At 39.9% G+C, this 25,120-nt stretch overlaps 1 protein-coding gene across 5 annotated transcripts in view; it reads right to left on the bottom strand.

Annotated features, from left to right (window-relative positions):
• The window catches only part of Ralgapa2 (Ral GTPase activating protein catalytic subunit alpha 2), a 281,098-nt gene that overhangs the window by 71,316 nt on the left and 184,662 nt on the right, over positions 1 to 25,120 (bottom strand). For 4 of the 5 annotated variants that reach the window (XM_035446794.1, XM_027421594.2, XM_035446791.1 and 1 more), the window contains 4 exons: positions 24,760 to 24,883; positions 22,319 to 22,474; positions 16,445 to 16,603; positions 6,256 to 6,383 (listed from right to left, as the gene is read on the bottom strand). In XM_035446794.1, the coding sequence (XP_035302685.1) occupies positions 6,256 to 6,383; positions 16,445 to 16,603; positions 22,319 to 22,474; positions 24,760 to 24,883 (567 nt within the window). The remainder of the gene's footprint in view (positions 1 to 6,255; positions 6,384 to 16,444; positions 16,604 to 22,318; positions 22,475 to 24,759; positions 24,884 to 25,120) is intronic. The other variant, XM_035446793.1, reaches the window with a different exon arrangement.

The following is a 25,120-nucleotide window of genomic DNA, read 5'->3' as shown; positions in this document are numbered from 1 at the left end:
GTATACTTTTGTGGTTCGCTTCTGGGTTTCTGAAAGATGAGACTGTCTGACAGTCAAGAATGTGACAAATGTTTGCTGCCTATAGTAGAATGTGCTTTAGATTGAAAACCAAGCAGTAGACATATTCATTACAACTCTTTTCCTTGTAGGTCTGTTTAGAGGTACTAATTCATTTTTCATTTATTCATTTACTTATTTATCTGTTTGTTCGTTCATTCATTCGTTCACTTATTTATTTCTGTGGTTTTTTGTTTTGTTTTGTTTTGTTTTTTCAAGACAGGGTTTCTCTGAGTAGCTCTGGCTGTCCTGTAGACCAAGCTGGCCTCAAAGTCACAGAGATCCACCTGCCTCTGCCTCCGAGTGCTGGGATTAAAGGTGTGCACCACCACTGCCTGGCATAGATGTCCCAGTTCTTAAAGTATCACCATCCCTTCCATCTGCAACTTGCTGACATTCAATATACTTAAATTCACTCTCCCTTACATTAATTTCCCTCCATATGTGTTCAATTCCACCCTAAAGTGTTCCCCCCCCCCTTTTTTTTTTGGTGCTGTAATTATCTGGTATGTCTTGACTCTTCCTTTGTAGTAACTTAGTTCTCAGTCTTCTTACACACAATTTTCCATGTAAAGACCTGAGACTATTGGCTCCAGTGACAGATGAAACCAACTACTAGGATATGTCTTGCTTGGCCAGTTTGCTAAAAGTAATGCTTCCACTCTCTCCTCTTTCCCCCCCTTTCCTATGTCTCTATACAAAAAATGTTCCTTCAAAGTCTACTCTTGAATTGGTCCACAGAAGGCTATCTATGGTTATACACTGAACCAGCCCACCCCTTACATGGGTTCTAATCTATCCCCTTGCTCTGCTACAGACCAGGCCCTATTCTCTCTTAGAACTCCTTCCCCAGCTCCATGCATGCTCTCATTGACTCTGTCTTCTCTGTGTGCTTGTGCCTGCATGTGCATATCCTACACTCTGCCATATGGAAGCATCTGTCATTCTCATATGTAACGGGCTTTCATATCCTGGTCCATGAGCAAACAGTGTCCTCTCCCTTGGAATATCTTATTCATATTTATATTCCTAGTGGCTAGGATGGTGCCTGACACATGGCAGGAAAGCTGCAAATGTTGACAAATGCATAATCAGTTGTGCATGGTGAAATAGAACACATGGTATGGTTTGGTTTCCTTTCTGCAGTGTTGGGGAGATGGGAGGAAGAAATCAAAGGTCTGTCCTGGAAGAAGAGCTTAGGATCCCACTGGAGGAGGAAGAACCTGGATTGTTAGAACTTTAGAGAGAAGGGTCATTTTTGAAGCTGTGTAAATTGGGAGCAGAATCTAGTGATGATATTAAAGTCACATGTCTAAGAGAGAAGCTGTAGTATTTCCAAATGTTTATGTACCTGTTAGCTGAAAATGAGACAAAAGAAAGTATACAACACCAGTTCTCTCCATCAAATACTGATAGGTCCAGAGAGTAGAGATGGCAAATGCCACTGAGACTATTCTTCTATTGAAGTGGATATTTATTCTAGAAAGCCACCATCTGCTTGATTTGGGGTCAACTCCTAATGGGCACATTGCATATGGTGAAGGAACCTTTTCCCTGAGACAAGTGATCTGAAAGTCCTTGGCTCAAATGATTGTAGAAACTTGTATCAGCAAACCATAGTTTCATTTTGGAATCTTTAGTTGGCTTGGGAACTGTAAACATAACATGTGGCAAGCTTCCCACTTACTGTGCAGGAACAGGCCCTGCTTGCCTGGGAGCAATGAAGAGGCAGATGGTAGGTGAGCTGGCTCTCATTACTCAGTGGTGCAGTGGCTATAGGACCAAGGCTTGCTTGGAAGAATTGACTCAGTCCACTGAGAAGGTTACAGGAAAGCTTACAAGGCACAAAAGGGCTGGGCACCATTGGAGGATGCTTTCTACACACAGCCCTACTGTGTTCACATTTTTTTTTATTATAGGAGACAATGATACTTTTTTGGTTTTCTATGTACCTCTGCCACATAGTTCCAACTGTTTGATCAATCAGCCAAGAGAACCTCACACAACAATTTCTTTGATATTGACCCTAAGCTAGACTTACTGCTAAAAAAAAAAAAAAACAAACAAAAAAGCCCAAAAGACAAATTTATTTAGGCAGTGCTTCCAATAACCAATTGATCAGAATATTTTAAAAAACATTATAGAGTCAAATTGACACATTTCTATTAGTTAAAATTTACATAAAACTGGATCCCAATAGAGTTTATTCTAAGGGAGTTAAATATCAATCAATAGGGAGAGAATGTGGAGGTAGAAATAATGAAGTAATTTCACTAGCTCTCTGCTTCAGTTGCCATCAGGTTCAACATGGGTTGGTGTGCAGTCACTATACAAAAAATCAAGTGCTCCCACCTAAAGGATTTACAAAGGTCTGAACTAAACAACATGACTTTTTGTGCACAAAATGGCTGTTCTGACACCTAGAAAGTGAGTGACATTGACATGAAATGAGTAGCTTGTCAATGTTCTATTTTACAACTGTAATCTATATATTAGAAGCAAACAAAGACATAGGGCAGTTATATAAAATGGCCTGGGAGACAAGAAAATTCTTACTGTTCAACTCTGTGCCTGCAATCTCAAGGGAACAGGCAGCAGTAATTCTTCCGCTGATATTTGGTCTTTAAGTGAAGTTTTCTTCTAGGGCAGCAGACACAAGCTGCTTCCTTCCTTAATGAGTCTGAGTTCACACCAGTGAACAGCTATGCTAAGGGATATATTGCCTGGCCATAGGGGAAAACAATAACAACAACAACAACAACACACACCCACACACAGAACTACATATGCCAGACATTTGGAGCCAGAGTTCCTTAACATGTACTGGGGATTTCAGGATGGGTTACAGGCAGGACTTCAGGGCCACATGGCTTGAGCAGCTGGACACAGAGCCTGTTTCCTCAATGACTAAGATGTCATAAAAGCTGAGAGGTCACAGTCTTCTGCCAAAGCAGAACTTGCTTTGAATGAAGAAAGAAAGCAGCAGTGAGTGACCACAGAGCCATGCACAAAGAACCCTATCAAACCCTTTCTTAGCTGTATTACTCCCTTTTAAGAGCCAATCATTCGATCTACAAACTGCCACAGAATTACAGTGTGACCCAGGTTTCTCTGCCTACCAGTTCTTTAGGATGCTAGAATGCTCATACAAGAAGAACAAAATATGTACAGGTAAAATAGTTTTGTTCAGTGTTTTTACTAAGAACAAATCATATATGTACACATGAGCTATAGCATATGAATTGCAAAATTCCATTGATTCCAGATGATAAGTTAAGAGCTTATAGATTTGCCATCAAACTAGTATTATGTAATTTACAATGATAAAAATCAATGCAAATAATTTAAAATTTGACACTCCCTTGAGTGATGGTAAATAGCAAACATTTGGAGGCAGCAGAAAAATGGAGAGTGCTTTATACTTCAGGGCCTTTCAAGACACCGTCTCTGTTCTTTGAAAAGGAGCACTACATGATTGTTCCCTGTTGGTCAGGTTAAGCCACTGGCACTGGATCAAGATACATCCAAGGCACTGCTGATATCTTCAGCCCTTAGGGGTCTGCATAGGCTTTGACAGTGTGGTAGCACCTACAACCTTTGCCTATCCACTGTCTACTTGGCCACCCTGGTTGGACCCTCTAGCATGCTGTTCTAAGATGAGAAATCTGAGATGCATGCAAGCTGGAAGTCTGAGAAGCTTCTTTAGGGGTCACCTAGAAGGTCATACTACCACAACTGACTCTTGGGTCCATCACAGTCACCCTGATGGATCTGAACATGTACAGGATTCATGCAAAATATAGACATACTTCCCCAGAGCACTGAATCTTGGTTCCTCTGTCCAGAATGTCACCTATGCTCCTAGCAACAGTTTCCCTCTCATTCTCCAATCTCTGTTGAAGTATGCTCTACTTGGAGAGGGCTCCCTCATCCCGACTCTTATTCACCTCAACTCTCAGTTCCACTTGTTTTCAGAAGGGAGGGGAACCAGTTAGCCTGTGCACTCCTTAGGTGTCTCTACAACGTGTGAACAAAGACTGGGCTCCTGAATCCCTGCTGTGTTGCGGTAACCCTAGCTTCTAGCACCAGAGTTGGCAGACAGTTCACAGAACTGTGTTTGGTTAATGAAGAAATGCAATTAGCACTCACAATTAGGACTGGTTAGAATATTCAGTGTTTTTCAAAATTCAAATATAAGACTTATGTCAATGAAGCAGCAAATTCCAGACATCAGCTATGACACCGAAGCAATTCAGATAGTCTGCAGAGTGCATTGGGGACTTCAATGTTCTAGTGAACATTACGAGTGCAGCTGGTTAAAGGCACACGTATACAGATGTAACAGTTAGTGAGGATGTTTAAAGTACAAAACTGACCTTTTCTCCCTCCCATTTCCTCATTTTTATTATATTCCTTGTTTCTGACCAGAGTATTAGCAGTTCTGCAGACAGAAATGTCATCATATGATCATAAAGCTTTTCTTACATGACTACATCTTGATAAAAATTTGTATATATCATCTGATTTACTGTTCTGGATCATTTATTAGAATAATTAAAGAATATATAGAAGAGAGAAATATTTAAAACTTTATAGGTCTTATTATTTTTTTCCTCCCTTTTTATACTAAGTTGTCCTCTAAGATGTCAAATTGTTGGGTACTAGCACTCATAAACATGATGTGATTTCTCTGAGGTTTTTAAGGAGCTACTGATCATTACCTTTTCAGCTCTTAGAAATAATGTTTTCCCTAAATCTGACTGCTCCAAAGGCACCTAGTTACCAATCAGCAAAATGACAAAGCATTTATTTTTTGATGTGCTTGATAAGTGAAGTGGGTAACAGGATAAAAAAAAAAAATCACAGTGGACTTCTACAAAATAGGACATTCTTGTTTCAAAGGACTTTTGTTGCATCTGTCCAGCATCCTTGACTCACAGGTGTCTAGCTCATTCCAGCTCATATGCCAAAGGACAGAGCTGTTGTTGTACAGGTCTTTCTTTTTGCCAAGAAGTTCTTGTAAGCTGCAGTTTATGTGAAATACTGGAGGTGGAAGCGGCAGCAGCTATAGATTACGTCTGGGGTGTTCTGGAAGTCTCTGCAGAGAGTACTGCCTCCAAACACTCCCCACTAGCCTGGACAAAGGGGGAGAGTGCACTGAAGGGAATTATACAGCCTGGTCCCGGGGGAGGGACCAGATGGGACCTAATAGCTCTTTTCTACTACTAATTTCTATGATAATTTTAAGTTGCCACATGGCATATGTATTTTTTAAAATCTAAAGGCGAACAGTAGTCAACTGAATGACCAATATTTTAATGAAAGGTATTTGTCACAAACTGTAGCTCTTTACACATTATTTCTCACTCACTCACTCTCTACCCACTGATAATACATCACTTACAATTAGGCTGGGAGAAGTCTTTGGAGAGAGGTCAAATAGAATGTGGTTTTAATCATTATCAATACCAATTAGAAACAAAGGAATTCTAAGTTTTATTAGGAAGTCAGATGGTTTCTGTACTGGTTTTCTGAAGCTACTCATCTTAATCTTTTCTTATAGTTAGAGATCATGTGGGTTTAAGAATAACACTGCCAAGTCATGCTTGAAAGAAAAATTAGAAACATGAAATTCTTCTGTTTTCAGAGATGATGTCAGAGATTAAAAGAGGAAATATTAATGATTGGAGAAATTACAAAAAAGTTTTCTTCCCACCCTTACTGATTAATCCAGATACAACTTGATTCAGGGCCTCCCTTACCTCTCCTCTATGGCAGGGGTTAATTTCTCCTTCCTCCATCCTTCAGAACTCTGCATTTCTCAGGCGCTGTGTACACTTTTTGATTTATCAGTCATTTCATTTACTTTTGTTTTCTGGTGCTCTCAATGAGACTTGTCATGATTTGCTACATATTCCTCTTTCTACACAGTGGAATGTGACTCAACATAGAAGAGACTGAGTCTGGGAAAAACCCCAGAAGCCATGAACTTGAGCATCACAGCCTCTAGATGAAGACTCTTGAACAAACTAGGAGAACAAACACTATGTTCACTGCAGCACAGTATCATTGTATTTCATAGAAATCAACCAACAGTACCACAGCCTGCGCAGAAGCCCACTTACCTCTCCTGAAAGCTCGCCAGGACTCTCACTCTGGGGAGGGTTAATAAGTTACATATTTACAGCAAAAAGATACAAGCTCTGATAGAGTGGGATGAGGCACTTCACCGCTCTGCTGGCATTGATGCACGTGGCACAGATAAGGCTTGGCAGCAGCTTCCCACTCACAATGGCTCCATCAAACAGAGGCCCAAAGAACGGGACCTGGGATTCATAACAGAAAAACCATGTTCAGACCCAGCAACAGTTAAGGCAGAGAATTGATGCTCTATGTGAAAGACTGGGGGTGAATACACAGGCTGTCATCCAGGTAGGCAAACCTCTTCAGTGCAAGTTGAGAGCTTTCAAGTCAAAGACCAGTAGATTGTCCCACCAGGTTCTTTCACGAGAACTTTCTATAAGACATTTTAAATGACAAATTATCAAGTTTCCCCCTACCACCCTGCACTGTCATTCACAGAAGTGGCATTATTCTTTCTACATGCCTATGCCATGGTAGACAGATGCACTTCACTCCACTCTCCTATTTACAGTCTTCAATTTCTTGAAATTTTCTATCCTCTGCTTCCAAGACTCTGCATCATCCAGAGATGCTTGGCTTTCTTCTGCTAGCTCTATTTCCATCACATGGGCAAACCATAGTGTTCGTGGATATCTTTTTTTTTTTTTTTTGATTTCTTTCTTTTCTCTTCCTTTCCCTTCTATTAGAGTTTCATAAATTCCACTCACTAACATGGAGGGTGTAAGCTCTTTGAGATTTGGGGCTGGAGCTGGGTGGTAACTCTTATATACACCTATGATTTCTCTTGATCTTTCATTAATTTACACAGTATTTATTATATGATAAATCTTTTATTCTAATCTACTCACTAAAGGGACATGTGAAGAACATATGCACACAAAGTCTCCTATAGCCTAACTCAACAAAATCTGCTATAGCCTAACTCAACAAAATCTGCTATAACCTATCTCAAAGTTTATTACAGATTTCAGAAAATGTTAAACTTATACAGTATATGATGTGTAAAATAGAAGGTGTGTATCTCCAATTCTATCAAAATTAACAGAAGATGTTTCATTATAGTCTATACATGATAGAAGAATGAACCAGGAGCTATGAGGATAATGGTTGGAAGCACATTCCACAAAGAACAACAGGTGTTCAGCTTGTGATGGGAGTGGGATTAGTGTGTTTAAGCAAAGGCAGGAAAGTAACAGTTGTCAGAGCCAAATTAGTGGAAGACCAGAAGGGAGAGAAGTCAGGCAAGAAGCAAGAAGGGCCTTGTAGGAAATCATAAGAATTCTCAATTTCTACTATAAGGAAGACAGAAGCCTTCTAGAGGGCTTTAGGGAAGTGGAGAACACCATCTAACCTACATTTGTGTGTATGTGATATGTACAGCAGGTAGATACAAGTGCACATTTTCTGTTATATATGACAAGAAGATCAACATCCCTGTCACTTCCTCTTACAGATTCATTCAAGGGTTCAATGCAGTATATGGTGAGATGACAGAGGTTCCAGGAAGTAAAGACATTCCTTAGGAAGAATGGGGTAGGGGCTTGCTTTAGCTTTAGGAAAGCATGTTCTAAGCTGTAGCATGCGATGAGATACTAGAGCAGCCCACACAGGACCCATGGAGTCAAAGGGAAAAATCACACTTTCCTGTGCTGTATGATCGTTACTGAAAACCCATTTATGGAGCTTTGACCATTGGGATATATGACCCTGTGAGCTGGTGACGCTGACTTGTGAGATGTAGCATATTCCTGGAGCCAGTGACCCCCCTCCCCCACAAAAGGATGGTACTTTTTTTTGTAATTAGAAAATGGAAGTCTAGGTCTAAGGAGACAGGTGGAGCAGGGTCTTCCACTTTACTCTTGTTCTTCTGTTCCTCTGATGTTTGTCTGATTTCTTTGGGGAACTTAATGTAGCAGCACTCCTACTAGAAGACATGCATTCTCTTCAATGGCAACTGGCTACTTTGGGCTCTGGGATCACTGTATACTGAGACAGACAATACAGGATGGTCTGGGTGAGGGGCCCTAACCCAAGGGAAACAGTGCTGCTGTTGCATAGTAGGGACAGGGAATAGAGAGCTCTGGGGCGCCCCCTTCTGGTTTCATACTCAATGGTAAAGTTAATGAAAGACTACATCTGGAGTCCTGATCAGAACTTGGATTCAAATGTTTCATCCATCTAAACCTTCTGAACAACTCCTGAGTGTATATGACTAGGTATTAAGACTTTTCCGCAACTGTTAACAAGCTGGCTTTCCTTATAGCTAGCCGCAAGATGGAAGATACCTACCAAGTTCCTGCCATGTCTTCCATGACTAAATGATACATGGCTCTAGCTGAGGAGAAACACACACCTAGAAAGTACAGCCCAAATTAATTTATATCCATCAGGCTAGGGTGCAGAGCAGAACATTTTTCACACCCAAGTTCTCTTATTGACCAGCTGTGAATACAAAGGCAGCTTTTCACAGAGAAGTAGTGATCCCAAAGTTCATGGAACCTGTTAACATTGTCAAGCACACCAGCCTAAGGGTGTATCTAGCTGCTAGGGCAAGGGCAATACTTGGGACAAATCTCCACTTGATACATAAGAACTAATCCCCCAGGGACTCAGTTGGAACATTCTGATGCTTTCAACCAGAGCTGGGTGAATTCTTCACAGACAACCCTGAGCTTTTAGAATCAAACTACTGCCATGTATGGGCTTACTGAGATGTAGCCCATGCTGAAAACTGCCTTCTTTCCTAGATGGCTAGCTATACATCCCAATGCTGCAGGTATTGAACTCATAACAAAGATACGGCCATGATTTTTGTGTCCGGCTTTTTGGCACTGACTTGGTCATACAAGAAGACAGTAATATAACACAAAAGTTTTTGATTTGAGTTTCTGCTGAAAATCTCATATTTGTCTTTCACATGGCTACAGGATAGATACTCTGAAGCACACAAATACGAAAAAGCCTTCATTATTATGCATCTACATATAGAGACTGCAGATATAATTTTTGGTCCTTGAAAGTTAGGTGTCCAGAGACCAAAATGGCAACATCAGGTAGAGAGAAAAATACATGCTTTTATACTAGGAAAATACTTTCTTACAACACGGAATGGAGGTTGTAAAGGAAGGATCTGAGAAGTTAAGAGCAATTGCCATAGTGAGCACAATTGTTAGGAAGCTTAAGTATATGGTAAGGATCACTGCAACCGTGACTTTGGAAATAACTTTAGAGGTAGAGGTTAAGTAGAGAGGCTATTAAGAGCGTCTGCATGTGTGGGGGAAGGGGCTCATGGAGAGCTGTCTGTGGCTTGACAGACCACAACAACTTTCCCTATAAAGGCTTGGTCAAGGACAACTCCCTATCTGCCCCCACCCCAAATAAAAAGGTTCCAGCTGCTCTAAAGAATACTGGTTGATTACTACAAATAATGTATTTTTCTACATTTTTCACCAATCTTCTAAGCAAAACAAAAAGTACTAATGAACAATGATGAAAGAATCTTATACCATTTGAGGAATAAAGAAGTATCAATAGTAGAGGGTAGATTCAAGGTAAGCAAGACCATGCAGACCAGGGGCTGGTCCTGCTCCAGGGATGCACAAGGGTAGGGCACTGTCCAGGGCTTCCTGGTATGGCTGGAACATACCACCTTAAGTGCCTCTACCTCTGAGAGCTACAACTCAGTGTCTGGTCACAGCTTTCCCCTTTCCCCTTGGGAAAGTCCACAATGGCACAGAAAATATGAACTGAAAGGGAGTATTTGCACTTATGCATCTGAGATACTGAAATGGGAGTTAGATAAGTCAATTAAAAAGTTAGTATTAGAAGACAATTTTTCTGCTTGGGAAAAAATAATTAAAACATTGTGATAAGTACATGTTATATTTGCAGCACTTTTCACATGCTCTATGGTTCAGGGTAGGATGTGACAAGGGCAAACAGAGATGTGTTCAAGAGAATACAGCTCTCTTTAAGGGAAACTCTCTAAGGACTATGCTGCTCAGGAAATGGCTTGCTGAATTTGTGCTAGTTTCCTAAAAGAAGAGAGAAAACAGATTTAAACTCTTTTGCAGAGCCTGGGGTAGACACAGTAAATAATTTCCAAGTCCTGTTGGGAAACAACATGGCACCTCAATGAATGTCTTATAAGTAGGCTGATCACTTAATTTGTCCTACATACATAATTAACCTGTCTTAATTAGTTAAGAGATTATATTAACCACAAACAAGGGGTTTTAAAAGCTCAGGAACATCTGAGTTGATGATGAATAAAGTGGCTATGGTCAATTTTTGAGCTTAGTGCTTTAACATAGAATCTGTAATTCTCCCAGCCCTTCTATATCACCATTTTTACAGAGAAATGAATGATGAAGACTGGAGTGGCCTGCTGCTTTTCTCAAGGACATCAAAGTCAAAATATTGGTCCAGATTCCACTGTGACCCAGGAGGCTCTGCATGGCCTGCCAGCCCCCACCTTTTTGCTTCTCTGATGTTGGTCACATAGGATGTTTTCCTTTCTTCACTCCTGAAGCTCAGGACTACTTCAGGACTTTGTCCTCTCTATCCTCCCTGCTTCTTACTTGATGAGGGCTTGAACACCTGCTCCATTGGGTCCCAGCTCAATTATCATAACCCAGGGAGCCTCTCTATCCACATGAATCACTGTGCAATATTCCCTTTATCTCTGATCACTTTCATTGCCTTAAGTTGACTGACATTGTTAGCCTATCTTTTTTTCTGCTTAGTTTTAGCGTGGTATGTCCTTCATTAGCATTTATTTAAAAGTCTTTGCTAGGTGACTTACTGTTGGGCCTTTTTCTTCTTTTCTTCCTTCTTCCTCTCCCCCTTCTTCTTCTTCTTCTTCTTTTTTTTTTCTTTTTTTGTGGTACCTTGTCAGTGCCTGTGGTTTTTTTTTTTTTTTCTCCCTACTACTAAGACTGAACCTGGGGCTTGTTCATGCTATTAAGTTTGTACTTTATGACTGATTAACACCTCCAGACTTTGTCTTATTTTAAAACACTGATATTAAAAGAAGTTATTGATAGTGCTAATTAATATGTGCTGTATTATTTAGTTTCCTTTTGGTCTTCCACTTCTATCTTCTCTGGTTTTACCTGAACATTTTTGTGATTCTATTTTTCTTCTCAATTATCGTATCAATTACAATTCATATTTTAAATACTTTTTTATTTTTGTTTTTTGAGACAGGGTTTCCTCCATGTAACACTCCAGGATGTCTTGGGACTTGCTCAGTAGACCAGGCTGGCCTCGAACTCACAGAGATCCACCTGCCTCTGCCTCCTGAGTTCTGGGATTAAAGGTGTGAGCCACCACTACTCAGTGAAGAATTTCATTTTACCTTTATTATTCCTTCTCTAAAGTGATTCTTTGCTATGCAGATGCATGTATCTTTTTTTTTTGTGTGTGTGTGTGTGTGTGGTGGTGTTTTTTGGGTATGTGTCCATTAACATATATGAAGGCCTGAGGCCAATGTGTGTGATCAACAGTTACTTTTCATTTTCTTTTGGAACCTGGAGCTCACTCACTTGACTACCTAGTGGACTCCAGCAACATAGAAAAAAGAAAAATAAAACAAAACAAAAAACAAAGTACTAAATTTTGAATTTAGTCTAGCAAATATACCTCCCAGGCAGTGGGCTCTTTCCTTCCACAGTGGAGGCCAGCACACTCCCAATACTCCATTTCCCTTGTCAGGCCAGCAGGTATGAACCCACATGCAGGACCTCAGGAAGCTGCCCGAGGAGGGATGTGGAGATGCCCAGTCTCCAGGGTCAAAGTGCCCTTTCCACTTTGGCAGCTCAGGAGTAGAGAATGACAGCTGCCTTGCTTACTGGTACAAAACCTGGGCTACAGTTTGCTATTTGGTGTGCATTCAGCAAAGAAGGGAAGATAAACCCTCAAGGAAAGGACAAATATGTTAAGGACTAAGTAAAAAACAGGAGAATGGTGCCAACTTTTGGGGAAATTCAGTTGAAAAGGAGATCTCAAAAGTCAAATTCCTGAGAGGTAGGAGGTAAGTTAGTAATAGTGCTGCTGTGGGCTTTCTTCTGTCTGTATCAAGACCCTTTTCTAAAATAAATGTTCTCTATTCTTTGGCACCTGCTTGTGGGTGACTCAATCTCTCAAAAACTGGACAAAAGGGATAATATAAATCCATATTATATAGCAAATTCCTTTAATTAACAGTGCCAGTGTAATAGCAAAAGTTTGATTTTAAAACAACATCTGCAAGCAGCTGCATTTTCACATAGTTCTCATTGCCACTTCTTTACTAAAATCAATGTTAATAACACAGGACCTAAATGGAACACTGCAGCAGCAATCCATTTAATAAGTTTAATAAAACCTGGTTCTTTGGTATTTTCAATGATCTTTTCTAAGTAAATAATTCTTAGTATTTTCCAAAGTTAATTTACTTTCTTGAGAATTCTCCAGAATATTTAAAAGTAAATGATTGAATCTATGAATAATTATTTGGCTGGGATAACGATAAATGTTTAAGAAACTACAATATGAAATCAAGAGAAATTTATAAAACCATGCAGCAAAGGCAAACACACTCCCTGTATAATGGGGCAAGTTCAGCATGCTTAAAACATTTCCTTGCAAAAACACAGATGCCCAGACTGGATTCCTCTTAGTCTTATGTGCTTAAATGCTCTTGTGACTTCTGCTGGCATTTTGCTTGCTCAAGACAAAGGTCCTGAGCTGGCCATCATCTGGAAGAGGGATACATTCCTATACATCTGCACGCATACATATATCTCAACCCCACACACCCCTGAAACAAAAAGAGAACCAGATACTACTTTAACACTTAAACCACCCCAAAGACAGTCAGAGAAACTTAAGAAAAGATAAGGGAAAGAAAGGGCTTCACATACCCTTTAAGTCACTCACTGTCAAGTCTTTCCTGAATGACTGACTGATGAAAGTAGGTGAAAAATGTAAGTCTGGTAATTTTTATTTCTTTTATATGATCAAAATTGTATTGTGTCGATATTTATGAAGATGGGGATGGACTTATTTGGAAATCAACTTAACAATGAAATAATGCTGCAAAGCACACTGTTTTTGTTTTTTGTTTTAAAGAAAAAGGCAGAGGTTCAATATAATGTTCTAAAGTGAGCAGACCCTCTCAGTCATGAGGGTTTTGTGCACTCATAGGAGCACATCCATGCTTCTTCTTCAATGTACCATTTTACAAATGCGGGTCATTATTAAGAGGGGGCGGATTCTGCCAGGCACGTAATTTGTATATTTAAAGGGGGTGTATGGAATGAAAAAGCGAAATATGTTAAATTTCAAAGGACTTGGAAGTAATGCTGCCTGTGAGCTTGTATTACAAATAGCCCCACATTATTACATAGGCTATTAATGAGGCCAAGTGAATGAAAGTACAATTTGAATATGCATGACTCTATCCAATGAGCAGGACTTTTGTGTACTGATGAGTTTTTTTTTCCCCTCCTAAAAAGGATTAAAATTATTCTTAGAGAAGTATGGCTGTCTAGAAACGAGTAAAATAAATGTATTTAGGCCAGAGTCACACTGTATACATATGAAATATACAGGTGCTAAAAGACTGCTGCTGACTCCACCTACAACTTCTGAAACATTTGCATAGTCTGTCTTCCTACAAGAATATTCTTCAACTCAAGCAGCTGTGTCAGTACAACGTCTAAGCAAAAATAATGGTTTTGGTGGAGATACCTAAAAGTAGTCAAGGTTAAGCAAACCTTTCGAGTACAAAGCCTTCGGTTCCATGGTAAGCAGCACTAGTTAAAAGACTGGGGAATGGGTAAATTATTGCGCCAAATGGCTGAGAATTAATCTCTGCTGACTAGCTGTAATCTAACGAGGCGTCTGTGTCCCAGGGAGCCCGCAGCATGTCCCTGGCGGTATGTGCAGTGTGTCGAGTCTGCGTGGCACCCTTTGTGCTCGCTCACAGGCGGCCTTTCCCCTCATTGTCCATAATATCCTCATGCATCTGGGACGCGTGGAATGCATTCATACTAACAGACTTACCATTGTTTTCTCTCAGAAGCTTTGTTGAGCAAAGACTGCATCACGGTTACTGATAATTATATTGCTTAATTAATCAAGACAAAAAAATTTGCAAATCATTGCCTGGTTGCCAAGCAAGGAGATAAAAAATGACAACAATACAAGCTGAAGCAATATAACAAAAGTAACAGCTATCTGATCAGAAATTCTTATATAATGAAGCTATTAATGCTAAATCGGTTAATGTTAGCATTGCTCCAGGTGTCTCTACTTAGATGCAAACAAAAAGGCTAACATTATGGATATAAAAGGCCAAATGTTGCCATGGATTCTGTAACCTGATAGAGAGGACAGCCTTTTCATTTGATTAGGGAATGCAATTTAAATACCAGGGACTGAAGCCAAACAAACAGACTTTCCCTCCGAAAGCCTCTCGCATTCACCCTGGGGTCAGTGGTTGGTGAACAAAAGGTCAGCTACACTTGCCCTGGAAATGTCTGGATTAATTTTATTACATTGTAATGGTTTGTACTTTAAATGTAGGGATAACACTAAGTTTTCAGTTGCCCTATTATTCTCTTCTTCTCTTTAGGCTTTTTTGAGTTAAAATACTAAGAAACCAATTTTTTCAATTCATCTTGTCAGAATTGATGACCAGGTTCATCTTAAACATACTTTATAGGAAAATTTAAAAAGTATATTAATGACTTTTTATACATTTTATGCAACTTTGAGAAATGTCATTTTTGACACAGCAGAGTCAAATGAAATGCTTTTCATGTTCTTCATTCACTTAAAAATAATGGGGACATTTTAAGGACATTATGACATTTTAGAGGACCATCCTGAAAATGAACTAATAAAAATAGTTCTATATTACATATAAAAAATCTTTGATAGCTAAAAAGAACTAAATCTATTGCTTCTCTAAGATTAAAATTATCACTTTAATTTTTGTAAGTAATTCTCTTCATGGGCAAATGCGAATGTTAGCACTGAGCCATTTTCTTCCAGCACAAAACTGAGAACCAGACATACACAGGGGTCTGAATCAGAGAAACACAAATATCTAATATGAACTCTGACATCTCTCTATGAACAGAGGGAACTCCCTTCTGAATGAGGCTTTCCTAGATTGATAAAGCCTTCACATTGGAGAATTAACATATATGTTAAGATTTAGAACTCTATTGATTTTACTTCTGTGACGGTAACTATATAAGAAAATCCTGATAGCAACCATAACAATAGCTAACAGAGAAGCAGCCTTTACCCTGGTGCCAGACAATGTCTGGAGCACTTTTTCACTTATTAGCACATTTAATGCTCACAATGTAACTTTAGGTTACAAATATGAATTAAAACAATAACTCTCATGACTTTATTTAAGTTTAAAAAAGTTCTGAGAATAATGATGACCCCCTTCAGGAAAAAGGTTTTGGGATGTAAATAAATATATTTAATATCAAGCTGAAAACAATAGTCTTCTTTTTTCTTAAAGAGTGGATATATGCTTAATATGTTTTATTTCAAACCTAAGAACACATCTTAATGAATTAAAAGTAAAATAAGTCACCACACAAAGCAGTGTTAAAATACCAGTAAAGGCATGACAAGGATCGAAACTGCAGCCGATTAGGACACAGGACATAGACCATTGGATTGTTCCAGCCAGCCAGCCCTGTGATCAATACCAATTGACAAAGCCGAATTGATTCTGTAGCAAGGTGCTTTGATTGTTAATACTTATCGTGTGGGCTGTGCTTCAGGGCCTCAATGTCATTGTGGACATGTCCAAAACCCTTCAGGATTGACCCTAATCATCACCAATCAGGGTTCAGTGACCAATGGCGTGCATCAGACAGGGCTGGATTCCAGTCCCATGGTTCTTCCCCAGTTAACCACGTGATAATGGAACTCCATCAACTCTTACTATTAATAATGTGCTCTAGTTAAAAATTATTATATATTTTAAATTATAACATTTTGAAGCATTAGGATTATTTTAAACCCCATATATTTCTCTAACATAATTTTCAAATAATACAATATGGAATTTTGTGCTCATGATTAGAATTCTTTTGAAAATCTCAGTTCACTTAAATTCCTATCTAGTACTTACAATTCTGATATTTTTAGGACATTCATCAGTTTTTTGAGGACAGGGAATCCAACGGAAAATGTTGGAGTCAGGGCAACAATGGAGGAACCATACCTCAGGTTTCTTTGTTATCGTGATAAAGAACATATGATTCTTCATTGGGTAAATAATGATCGAAACGTCTCCAAAGGCTGTTGGGATAATGCCCCTGCGGTAGTCCCTGGAGTGTTCAGACCAGACGATGTGGACCTCGTCATTCCCCAGGTGACGGAGCTGCAATAGCAAATTGGCTCTTTATTAACTGAGGTGATAACAACAGTTTATGAGGGGCTGTGGCTTACAAATTAAATTAGAAAACGCAGAGGCCAAAGTATTTTAGTCCCAAATCAGACTACTACACTGATGCCTTATGTGAGTATTCAGAAACATACAATTTCATGAAACTCCAGCCCAACTGCTAGGATGCACATTTGGTTTTAAGATCACACACAGAAGCTTAAGGGCACATTCCAGTGGGATGGAGGGACTTCTTTAAGGTCTCTTTTTACAAGGATTCTATTTCTACATCAGTCCTATGCTATAGTGCTGGAATGTTTCTCAACAACTAAATGACAGTCATTTTTTTTTTTTTTTTTTTTAGTCCTTATTAAAACTTTAAGCCTCTTCATCCAGTGGGTTACTAAGAAATAACAATGCAAGATAATACAAGCTACTCCAACACAACCGTTGACAAACATGTGAGAAACTGGTATTGAGATAAACTTTTGAGAAGAATATAAGCAATTATATTTTTAAGGAAATAAATATATTTAATTTAAATTAAAACTTAAATTTGGTGGGAATACTAGCACCTAGCATTTAAAGATTTCCAAAGTGTTAACATAAAATGCCATTTACCCTTCCCACTGACTATGCATGACTCCATCTTTACTTTATCTTACAAGAAGTGCCTGCTCAGGAATGCTCTATCTGCTGAGTGCACAGAACATCATGGGAGAGAGGGTTAGTGACTGTGGCCTCCATTCATGATTATTTAAGCCAGGGATATCCAATCTGTGGCCTACAGGCTATGAGAATGTACACACTCACACACACACACACACACACACACACACACACACACACACACACACACACACACACCCTCCTACTGTTGTAAGTAAATTTACAGTTTTGTGTTGGGTTGCATTCATAGTTATCTGGGGCTGCAAGTTGAACATTCCTGATCTCAGCTTATATCAAAAGCTATTTTACTGTTATAGCTCAAGTAGTTTAGCTCACTTTTTTTTTTTGACATTTTATAAAGAGACTATAAACTAAAAAAAAAAAAAAAAAAAACCCACCAACACAGAGTCTTGGTGTCTGAGAAGGCATTAGGAAGGTCTCATTTAAGAAAGCCTAGAAGCATAACTATGAGGAAACCAGACCACAGTGATGGAAACACTGGCCCAGCTGAAGTTCTGAAGCTGGAAAGACTGGCAGAGCTAGGGCTTAGAAGCCTTGGGGGAATGAGGTTTCTGCCTCAGCTCAGGGAATGTCATCCAGAATCAGGAACAAGGGTCCTTGCCCATGTAACAGATGAGTGGTACAAGTGACCAAACTTAAAAGCACCGTAATAAAACTGAGATGTTATGTCAGAGCTTATGTTCTAGTTTTATCTTAAAAAACAGAAAAAGCATATTCTGGAATAGTGAATATTTGAAACATGTTAGCATAGATACGGTTTTCTTTAGAGACCATTTGACCATACAGGGAAAAACCCAAGGTAATTCCAGCATGGCTTCTTTTCCAGTCATACAGTTACAAAGGCAGCTGCTTGTGGTAGTGCCTGCTGATTTTCCACCCATACACTTCTGGAAGCGACTGTATACATCAATCACCTACAAAGAGACCTGCATCTGCACCTGCACCTTTATGGAGTAAGGTATGGGATTCAACTGTGTCTCAATAGTGACTCCAGGGGCAACTGGAGGTCTGTTAACTAAACCACAAAACCAAGTCACAGAGATCCAGAACAGCTTAATGGACTCAAAAACTTTCTAAATGTAAACACAACCCAGTGCATCTTTTTTCTTCTTCTCCTCATTCTATCATTACCCTGACACAGCATTAAAGGTCCACAGGGTAGCAGGCAGAACAAGAAAAGACTGAAGCACAGCCAAAGCTTTTGCTGTTCTTTTCTTTTGAAGGCACAAAATTCTCCTAGCTGAAGGTGTCCCTCTAGTCCACTCTTCCTTCTCCCAGTACTGGGGATCAAACCTAGAGCCTTATGTATGCAGTGCTCTATACTTCTACCATCTGAGTTACATTCCAAACATTCTTATCTGAGATTTCTGCCTGTCTGTGTTTCCATTTCTAACAGACCTTCCAAAGACCTTGTGACACTATTTTGCCACTTAGTCCTTTTGTAGTGACAGCATGAGAGCTAAGGTTGCCAGCAAGATAAGATGGACAGGTTTCCATGGTAAATGTAGACTAGATCTAACTGAAACTTGGGGAGGGATTTGGGGTGATAGGAACTAATAGTAAGAAATGGGCTATTCTGGAGTTCAGCTTACAGCCCTTATCCTACAAAGAGAGCTGGCCCTATACTCTTTGTCATGATGTTGGCAGAAGTAACTGAATGGAGACAACCCACTTACCAAACATCAAGCTGGCTGCTACCAACCAGTGTTATATCTAACACCTACAGTCTCTCCTTTTCATCCACAAGGGCAGAGTACAGTGCTTGCTCTGAATGGTACAGTGATTACTGAAATTTTGCAGTTACTCTGTCTCTAAATTGTGTTATTCAATTATATAACCCCAGTAGACCCCTCCTAATTTTATTTGCAGCAGTACTCTGAGAAAAGTCTAGTATAGGAGAGTAGTGCCACACTAACTAACTGACCCTTCTTCCCAGTGTGGCAATTCTGCAATTAAGGAAGAACTATTTTTTGTAATAGTCACCATCTCAGAGTTGCTTTCAGTGCCATGCACCTCAAACTTCTAGACATGTTACAGTTTAATTAACTAAACCACAAAACCAAGAGCTAAGGCCATGGGACCAATTGGAACAAAGTACAAAAATTACACCGTCTTGTGCCTATGATAAGAACCCAAATACGTACAACAAATAAAACTGGTGTGGACTATACACTATACACATCAAAGCATAACAGAACTACCCATATCAGAACATAATAGAATATTCTAGAAACCTAAAGTGGCACTCAATTCAAAGGAGATTTCTATTTCAATGTCACCCACAAGTTTGCATAGGGACAAGTCAGCTTGACAGGAGGCATATGTCTTCAGGAGATGGGACCTACAATGGGAGCTGCATTCATGTGGGGTTCTGCTTCCACTATGCAACAGACTCCAGAAGGCCTCAAGGCTTATGATGCCCAGAACAAACAGGTTCTTGAGCCTCAAGAAATCAATCCTATGTCCTGCCATCCTTGGTCCTGACAGAGTTCTAAAGCTCCTCTGCCCTAGCTGTTCAGCCTGCTGCTGCCAGGCTGCACGCCTGCACGCCACTGGTGACACCGGTCATGGTCCACACCTAATAGGCTGACCTCCTTTCCCAACTAATTGCATTACATCGCCAGCTGGCTCCAGAAGGAGTCGTCTGTTTGATTGAAGAATCCGGGCTCCTCAGTGGGCCCGGCTGCTACTTTTACTAAGTAACAGTCAGGCCTGACATCCCCATTGTTCAGCTGACAGTGTGCCCATCCTAAAATCTAAGTTTTATTTGTAAATTAACCAAGAAACTTCCTGCCAGAACAGAGCTGCTTAGAGACTGATAATGTGGGCCTTTCATCCCCTTTCACTCGCACTGTATCACTGCCAATTTGTTTTTCATGTGGCTGGCCAGCCTGAGGCTATAAAAGCCTTGTAAGACATAAGTGCAATTATAGTCCTGGAGTCAAATGAATTGGACAAATCCAATAGCACAGCTCTGTCCCCACTCTGCAAACCCCTACAGCAGTTAGATTAGCTGTGAAAAATCTAATCTAGCTAGAGCTAACAAATTTCTGTAGTGAAGGATCAAGAGTTCAGTAAGGGGTTGCAACGGGATTGCAGAATTGAAAAAGTCCCCCCATGACAAGAGCAGAACAGAGCATGAATCACTTTAGAATTTTGCAGCTCATTTTTAGGCTGTTAGGGACAATTTAGTTAGAGTAAGTCAAGGAACCGGGGGTTGCCATTATGTGACTGATTTTTCTGCCTAACTATGAGACATCCTGGTAAAGAGTTTATCATTAATGATGCTAAATCTTAGAGCCACAAAAGGTTTCAGCTGCTTTTTGATTATTACAATGGGGAATATCTCATTCAGACTAAGCCTTGGGACATTATTTATGGCAGCATTATGTAAAGAAAACAGTACAGAAACAAAATTTAAAAAGCCTCTATACTTAAGAAATACTTTAAAATGGTTTATATGCAAATCTATCTTTAACACATAATTGTCAGTCACACACACAAAAAATCATAGAATATGGTGATAATATGCAGAGTAGGAAGACTTTACAAGGTGCCCCAAATTTAAGAAAATCATGTGACCCCAGATTCTGGGACATCAGTGAGCGACCAGATAGCAAGGTCCTCCTTTCTGTGAACATTGCAGTCATCAGAACCCAAGATGGACAGTCAGCTCCTTCACACCTGTGGGAACCAGCACATGGCTAGCATTCCCACTAGCTGTGAGGTTCCCAGCCTAGGGAGGCCAGGGAAGTATGCAGGGCTATGCAAGTGAAAGGCTGCTGAGTTTCTGAATGCAAATTGTGCTTTGTGTATCTGAGACACTTGATCACTATGGAAATTGTCTGTGACCTGAGTTCTGATGATGTCTCACATGCACTGTTGTTCATCATGTATGCCATCCTGACATCTGTGGCTACAGTGGTGAAAAGGCAAAACCAGAGACAAAAGAAATGAAGCAGATACAGTAGGGTCTATGAGCTAGTATCAATCATCTGGCTAATGGGACAAGAAAAAAGAATCAATTACACCAGTGGACAATGACAAGGGCGATGATCAGAGAGTTCCTACCAGGTATCATGCTAAGCAATTATTTCAGGCACTGTCTCACTTACTTAACTCAACAGTACTATGCCACAGACTCCATTTTTAATCTTATTTAATACATGAAAAACTGAGGTACAAGCTGGTCAAACAGTTAGACATACACTTGAGCCTAGATCTGTCTGGCCCTAGCTCCAACCATATCACCATACTCCCAATGTGCAGCCTTCGCCAGTTCCTTATATTTGTGCTGTTAGAGGAGAGTGGATGTGAAGTGGGAATGTAGACTCTGTCATCTACCAGCCCTCAGGGGAAGCACAAATCAACATTGTTCTAGGATGTTCCTTTCATCTAGAAATTTACAGGAGTGGTTTTCTTACCAGACTACATTTTTCTCCCACTAATGTGTTCTCACCCAAAACCGGGCCCCCTAAAGTAAACATTCTGCAGGCTGGGAAGTTCAAGGCCCTGTCTCCTCAGTGGAGTTCCTCTGGGGACATAAGGTTTCCTTTGAACTTCAGAGGAAACTACCCATAGGGCAGAGGGTGAGGGAGAACAAAGGGGAAGCAGCCAAGGTGGGACATCTGGGCAGCAACACATCTGCAGGTCACTTTGCCAAACCTGATAGCTAACTAACCCTAACACCCTTGGGGTGTGGAAAGGATGCTTTCCTAGAACCTTACTAGAACTTTTGTCATAATGGCCATATTTTCTCTCAGGTCATTAACATGGAAGAAGATGAACAAGTAGCCACACTGCAGAACCTCCTTGCTAGTCCCTAACCTCAGGACTTAAGGTGGCGCCAAGTTGGTATTTTAGATTCAATACAACTGTAGCTGGAAGAAGATCGACACTGACTTTGAGCCTGGGGAAAGCAGCCCCAGTCTGTGTGTGCCAGGGCATGGTCACCATCCAGACCCAGAGAACCTCACTTGCACATGAATGCAAAGAGTTGCTGTCTCCGAGGAGCCGCCTTACCTTTTTGGTGAGTGAATCATCTGAATCTGATGGCATCCGTGTGGAAACGTGGAAAATTACTTCCACAGTAGAGGTAGCATAGTAAGGGGCTGTCTGTCCCGTGCTGCCATTGCGCTGAAGACCACCCATGAACCCACAGTGGGTTGAAAGATCTACCTGATGAAGGTCACAGAGCAAAAGGTGAGGGTCAAAAGTGAGCTGTTCTATTCATTAGGCAGGAATATGAGTTAAAAACATGAACTGTTTTCATTTTAATGTATTTCTTTCTGATTACAAATAAATGTGTTATACAAAATTAAAATTTTAAAGAAAGGAATGAAGAATACTAAAAATGAAACTGGCCTGCAACCCTACTACATAAAAACCACTACCAAAAGATTTTTTTTTTTTTTTTTTTTGAGACAGGGTTTCTCTGTGTAGATTTGAAGTCTATCCTGGAGCTCACTCTGTAGACCAGGCTAGCCTCAAACTCACAGAGCTCCACCTGCCTCTGCCTCCCAGGTGCTGGGATTAAAGGTGTGAATCACCACCACCACCACCACCACCTGGCCCTGCCATCAAAATTTAAGGACTGACTGACCCAGCAGTACAGTGCTTGCCTGGCACATGCAAGGACCTGGCTTTGATCCCCAGCATGGGCTGGAGCATATATAGACACAAAACCCAAAACATCAAAAAAAAAAAAAATTCCCCTGCCCTCCCCTTGGTTTTTGGTGCATATTTCTCTAACTTCTCCCCCTCATGTATTAGGGTATGTACATGTCTGCATATGTTTGTATAGCAGATCCCTCTTATCTGGGGGAGGAGTTTGTCTCAAGACTTTCAGCAGGTGTCTACAACCACAAATATGTACTGTGTTGTTTCTCTATATAAAGACCTAAAATAAAGTTTATCACTTAGACAAGTAAGTAATCAACTCAAAAAAATAACAAATCCAACAGTCTGATGTAATAAGAGTTACAGTATCTCTTTCAAATCTCTACTGTACCTTGACCTCTTCACTTATTGAAAACACTTTGTGGTGTCTGGCGTATCCATATTACCAACACCATTACTCTTAGACTCTGGGACTACTACTATGTGCAAACACACACACACACACACACACACACACACACACACACACACACACACACACACACAGTGTCTTCACTGATGTGTCTGTGACATTTCCTGCTTTTTCAAACTTCAGGAACATTCAGAAGAGGGTTTCTATAAAATGTTGAGTCAAGGGAAGATGTTACACAATTTAGCAGTCATTACTAACCTGCCTTTCAAAAGGCTGCTTGAGTTTACCCCATTGCCATCAGTCTACAGATGTTTCCTTCTTAGTGACTAGATCAAAATTTTTAACTTGCCATAAACTATTATCTTTTTCAATAAAATGTCCATTTTAACAAACATGAAATAGAAAATTTTTCTGTTCCAAGTATAACCAATCTAAAACCTGAATGAATGTTCCAGTCACATTTCCACTCTTATTTTCTTTGATTCTAGGGGTGGAACTTGGGGTCCTGAGTATGCCAGGCAAGTTCTTGATGATTGAGCTATACTCCCAACCCTCTTCTAGTTGTTTCTTTGAACTTGACTGAGAAGGCCTGGTTCAAAAAATGATATGTAAGTTAAGTAATATATTTCCTAACTTTATTAGCAACAGTGGTTCACTGCAAGTACAGTTGCTCTTGGACTTTCTGGAAAAAGCATGGACTTGACCTTGATGTACTCTGTCCTAATGCCATCAAAGAAGGCCCTTGCTAAGACTAGACTCTTGGAAGAAAAGTTGTTCTTATTCAGCCAAGGCTTCCCTAACACAGATAACTCAGACAACTGAGAAACCAAAAGTAAGAGGAAGAAGAAAAAAAAAAAAAACAGTATTTTCTCTATTTTGATCTCTATTTGGATCACTCTCACTTTTTTTCATATTCTAGGGATATGCTTTCCTCTAGATTTACGTTCACAGGAGCCAGGTATGTGTCTCCGTGTATATATCCATTAGTTTGTCTTTCAGTAAAGAAAACCAATTTCTTATTATTCATTCTGGAGTTGTACATTAGGGAACAGCAATGACAGTCAACCACATTCCAGTTTTGAGTTTTTCACTTTATCCTGGTCCTCATTCAGTTTTCAACTATCAAGTCATTGCTTCCCCCCTCCCACCCCCCCAAATCCCCAGTGGCGATTTGTCTTCTTTTGTCTCAGACTACCACCCATGGCTAGCTGAGCCCATGTGACTACTCAGTTCTGATGCAAAGTAAATGAAAAGATATTAAGTCCATAGATAGAATATTGAAAAGAAGCAAACAGATTTTAAGGTCAAGACATTCTTTAAGAACTCTATGCATGCTGCATCTGAATATAAAAATACAACTAAGAACATACACAACTCATATCTGCTTTAAATAGTTATAGACAGCAACCACATAATGAATGAAGTTAATTACCTCCCATCCAAGACCAGCAACAAAGTCTTCATATGCTTGGCTTCCTCTTTCATTGGCTAGGATGGAGCACTTGTCTTCTTGCCCTTCAGCAATGTAAAACACTGCTATCTTGTGTGTCTCACGGCTATAAATGTTTAAATTTAAAGGAGTTAGAATTGATACACGTAGATAGATAGATAGATAGATAGATAGATAGATAGATAGATAGATAGAAGATAGAGTTTTATTTTACTGTTATTGTAGGCATTGACTCCTACTGGCACTCAATAGAGGTCTGCCACTATTCTAAGGTGGTTTTGCACGACCTTATTTGCACTCTGGGAGCCTCCAATAAGGCCAGTGTTATTGCTGGATCATCTAC

This window comes from Cricetulus griseus, chromosome 6 (genome assembly GCF_003668045.3).
Source record: "Cricetulus griseus strain 17A/GY chromosome 6, alternate assembly CriGri-PICRH-1.0, whole genome shotgun sequence".
Lineage (NCBI taxonomy): Eukaryota > Metazoa > Chordata > Mammalia > Rodentia > Cricetidae > Cricetulus > Cricetulus griseus.
Note: the sequence above shows the minus strand (reverse complement) of the source record. Positions and strands in the feature narration are given on the sequence as shown.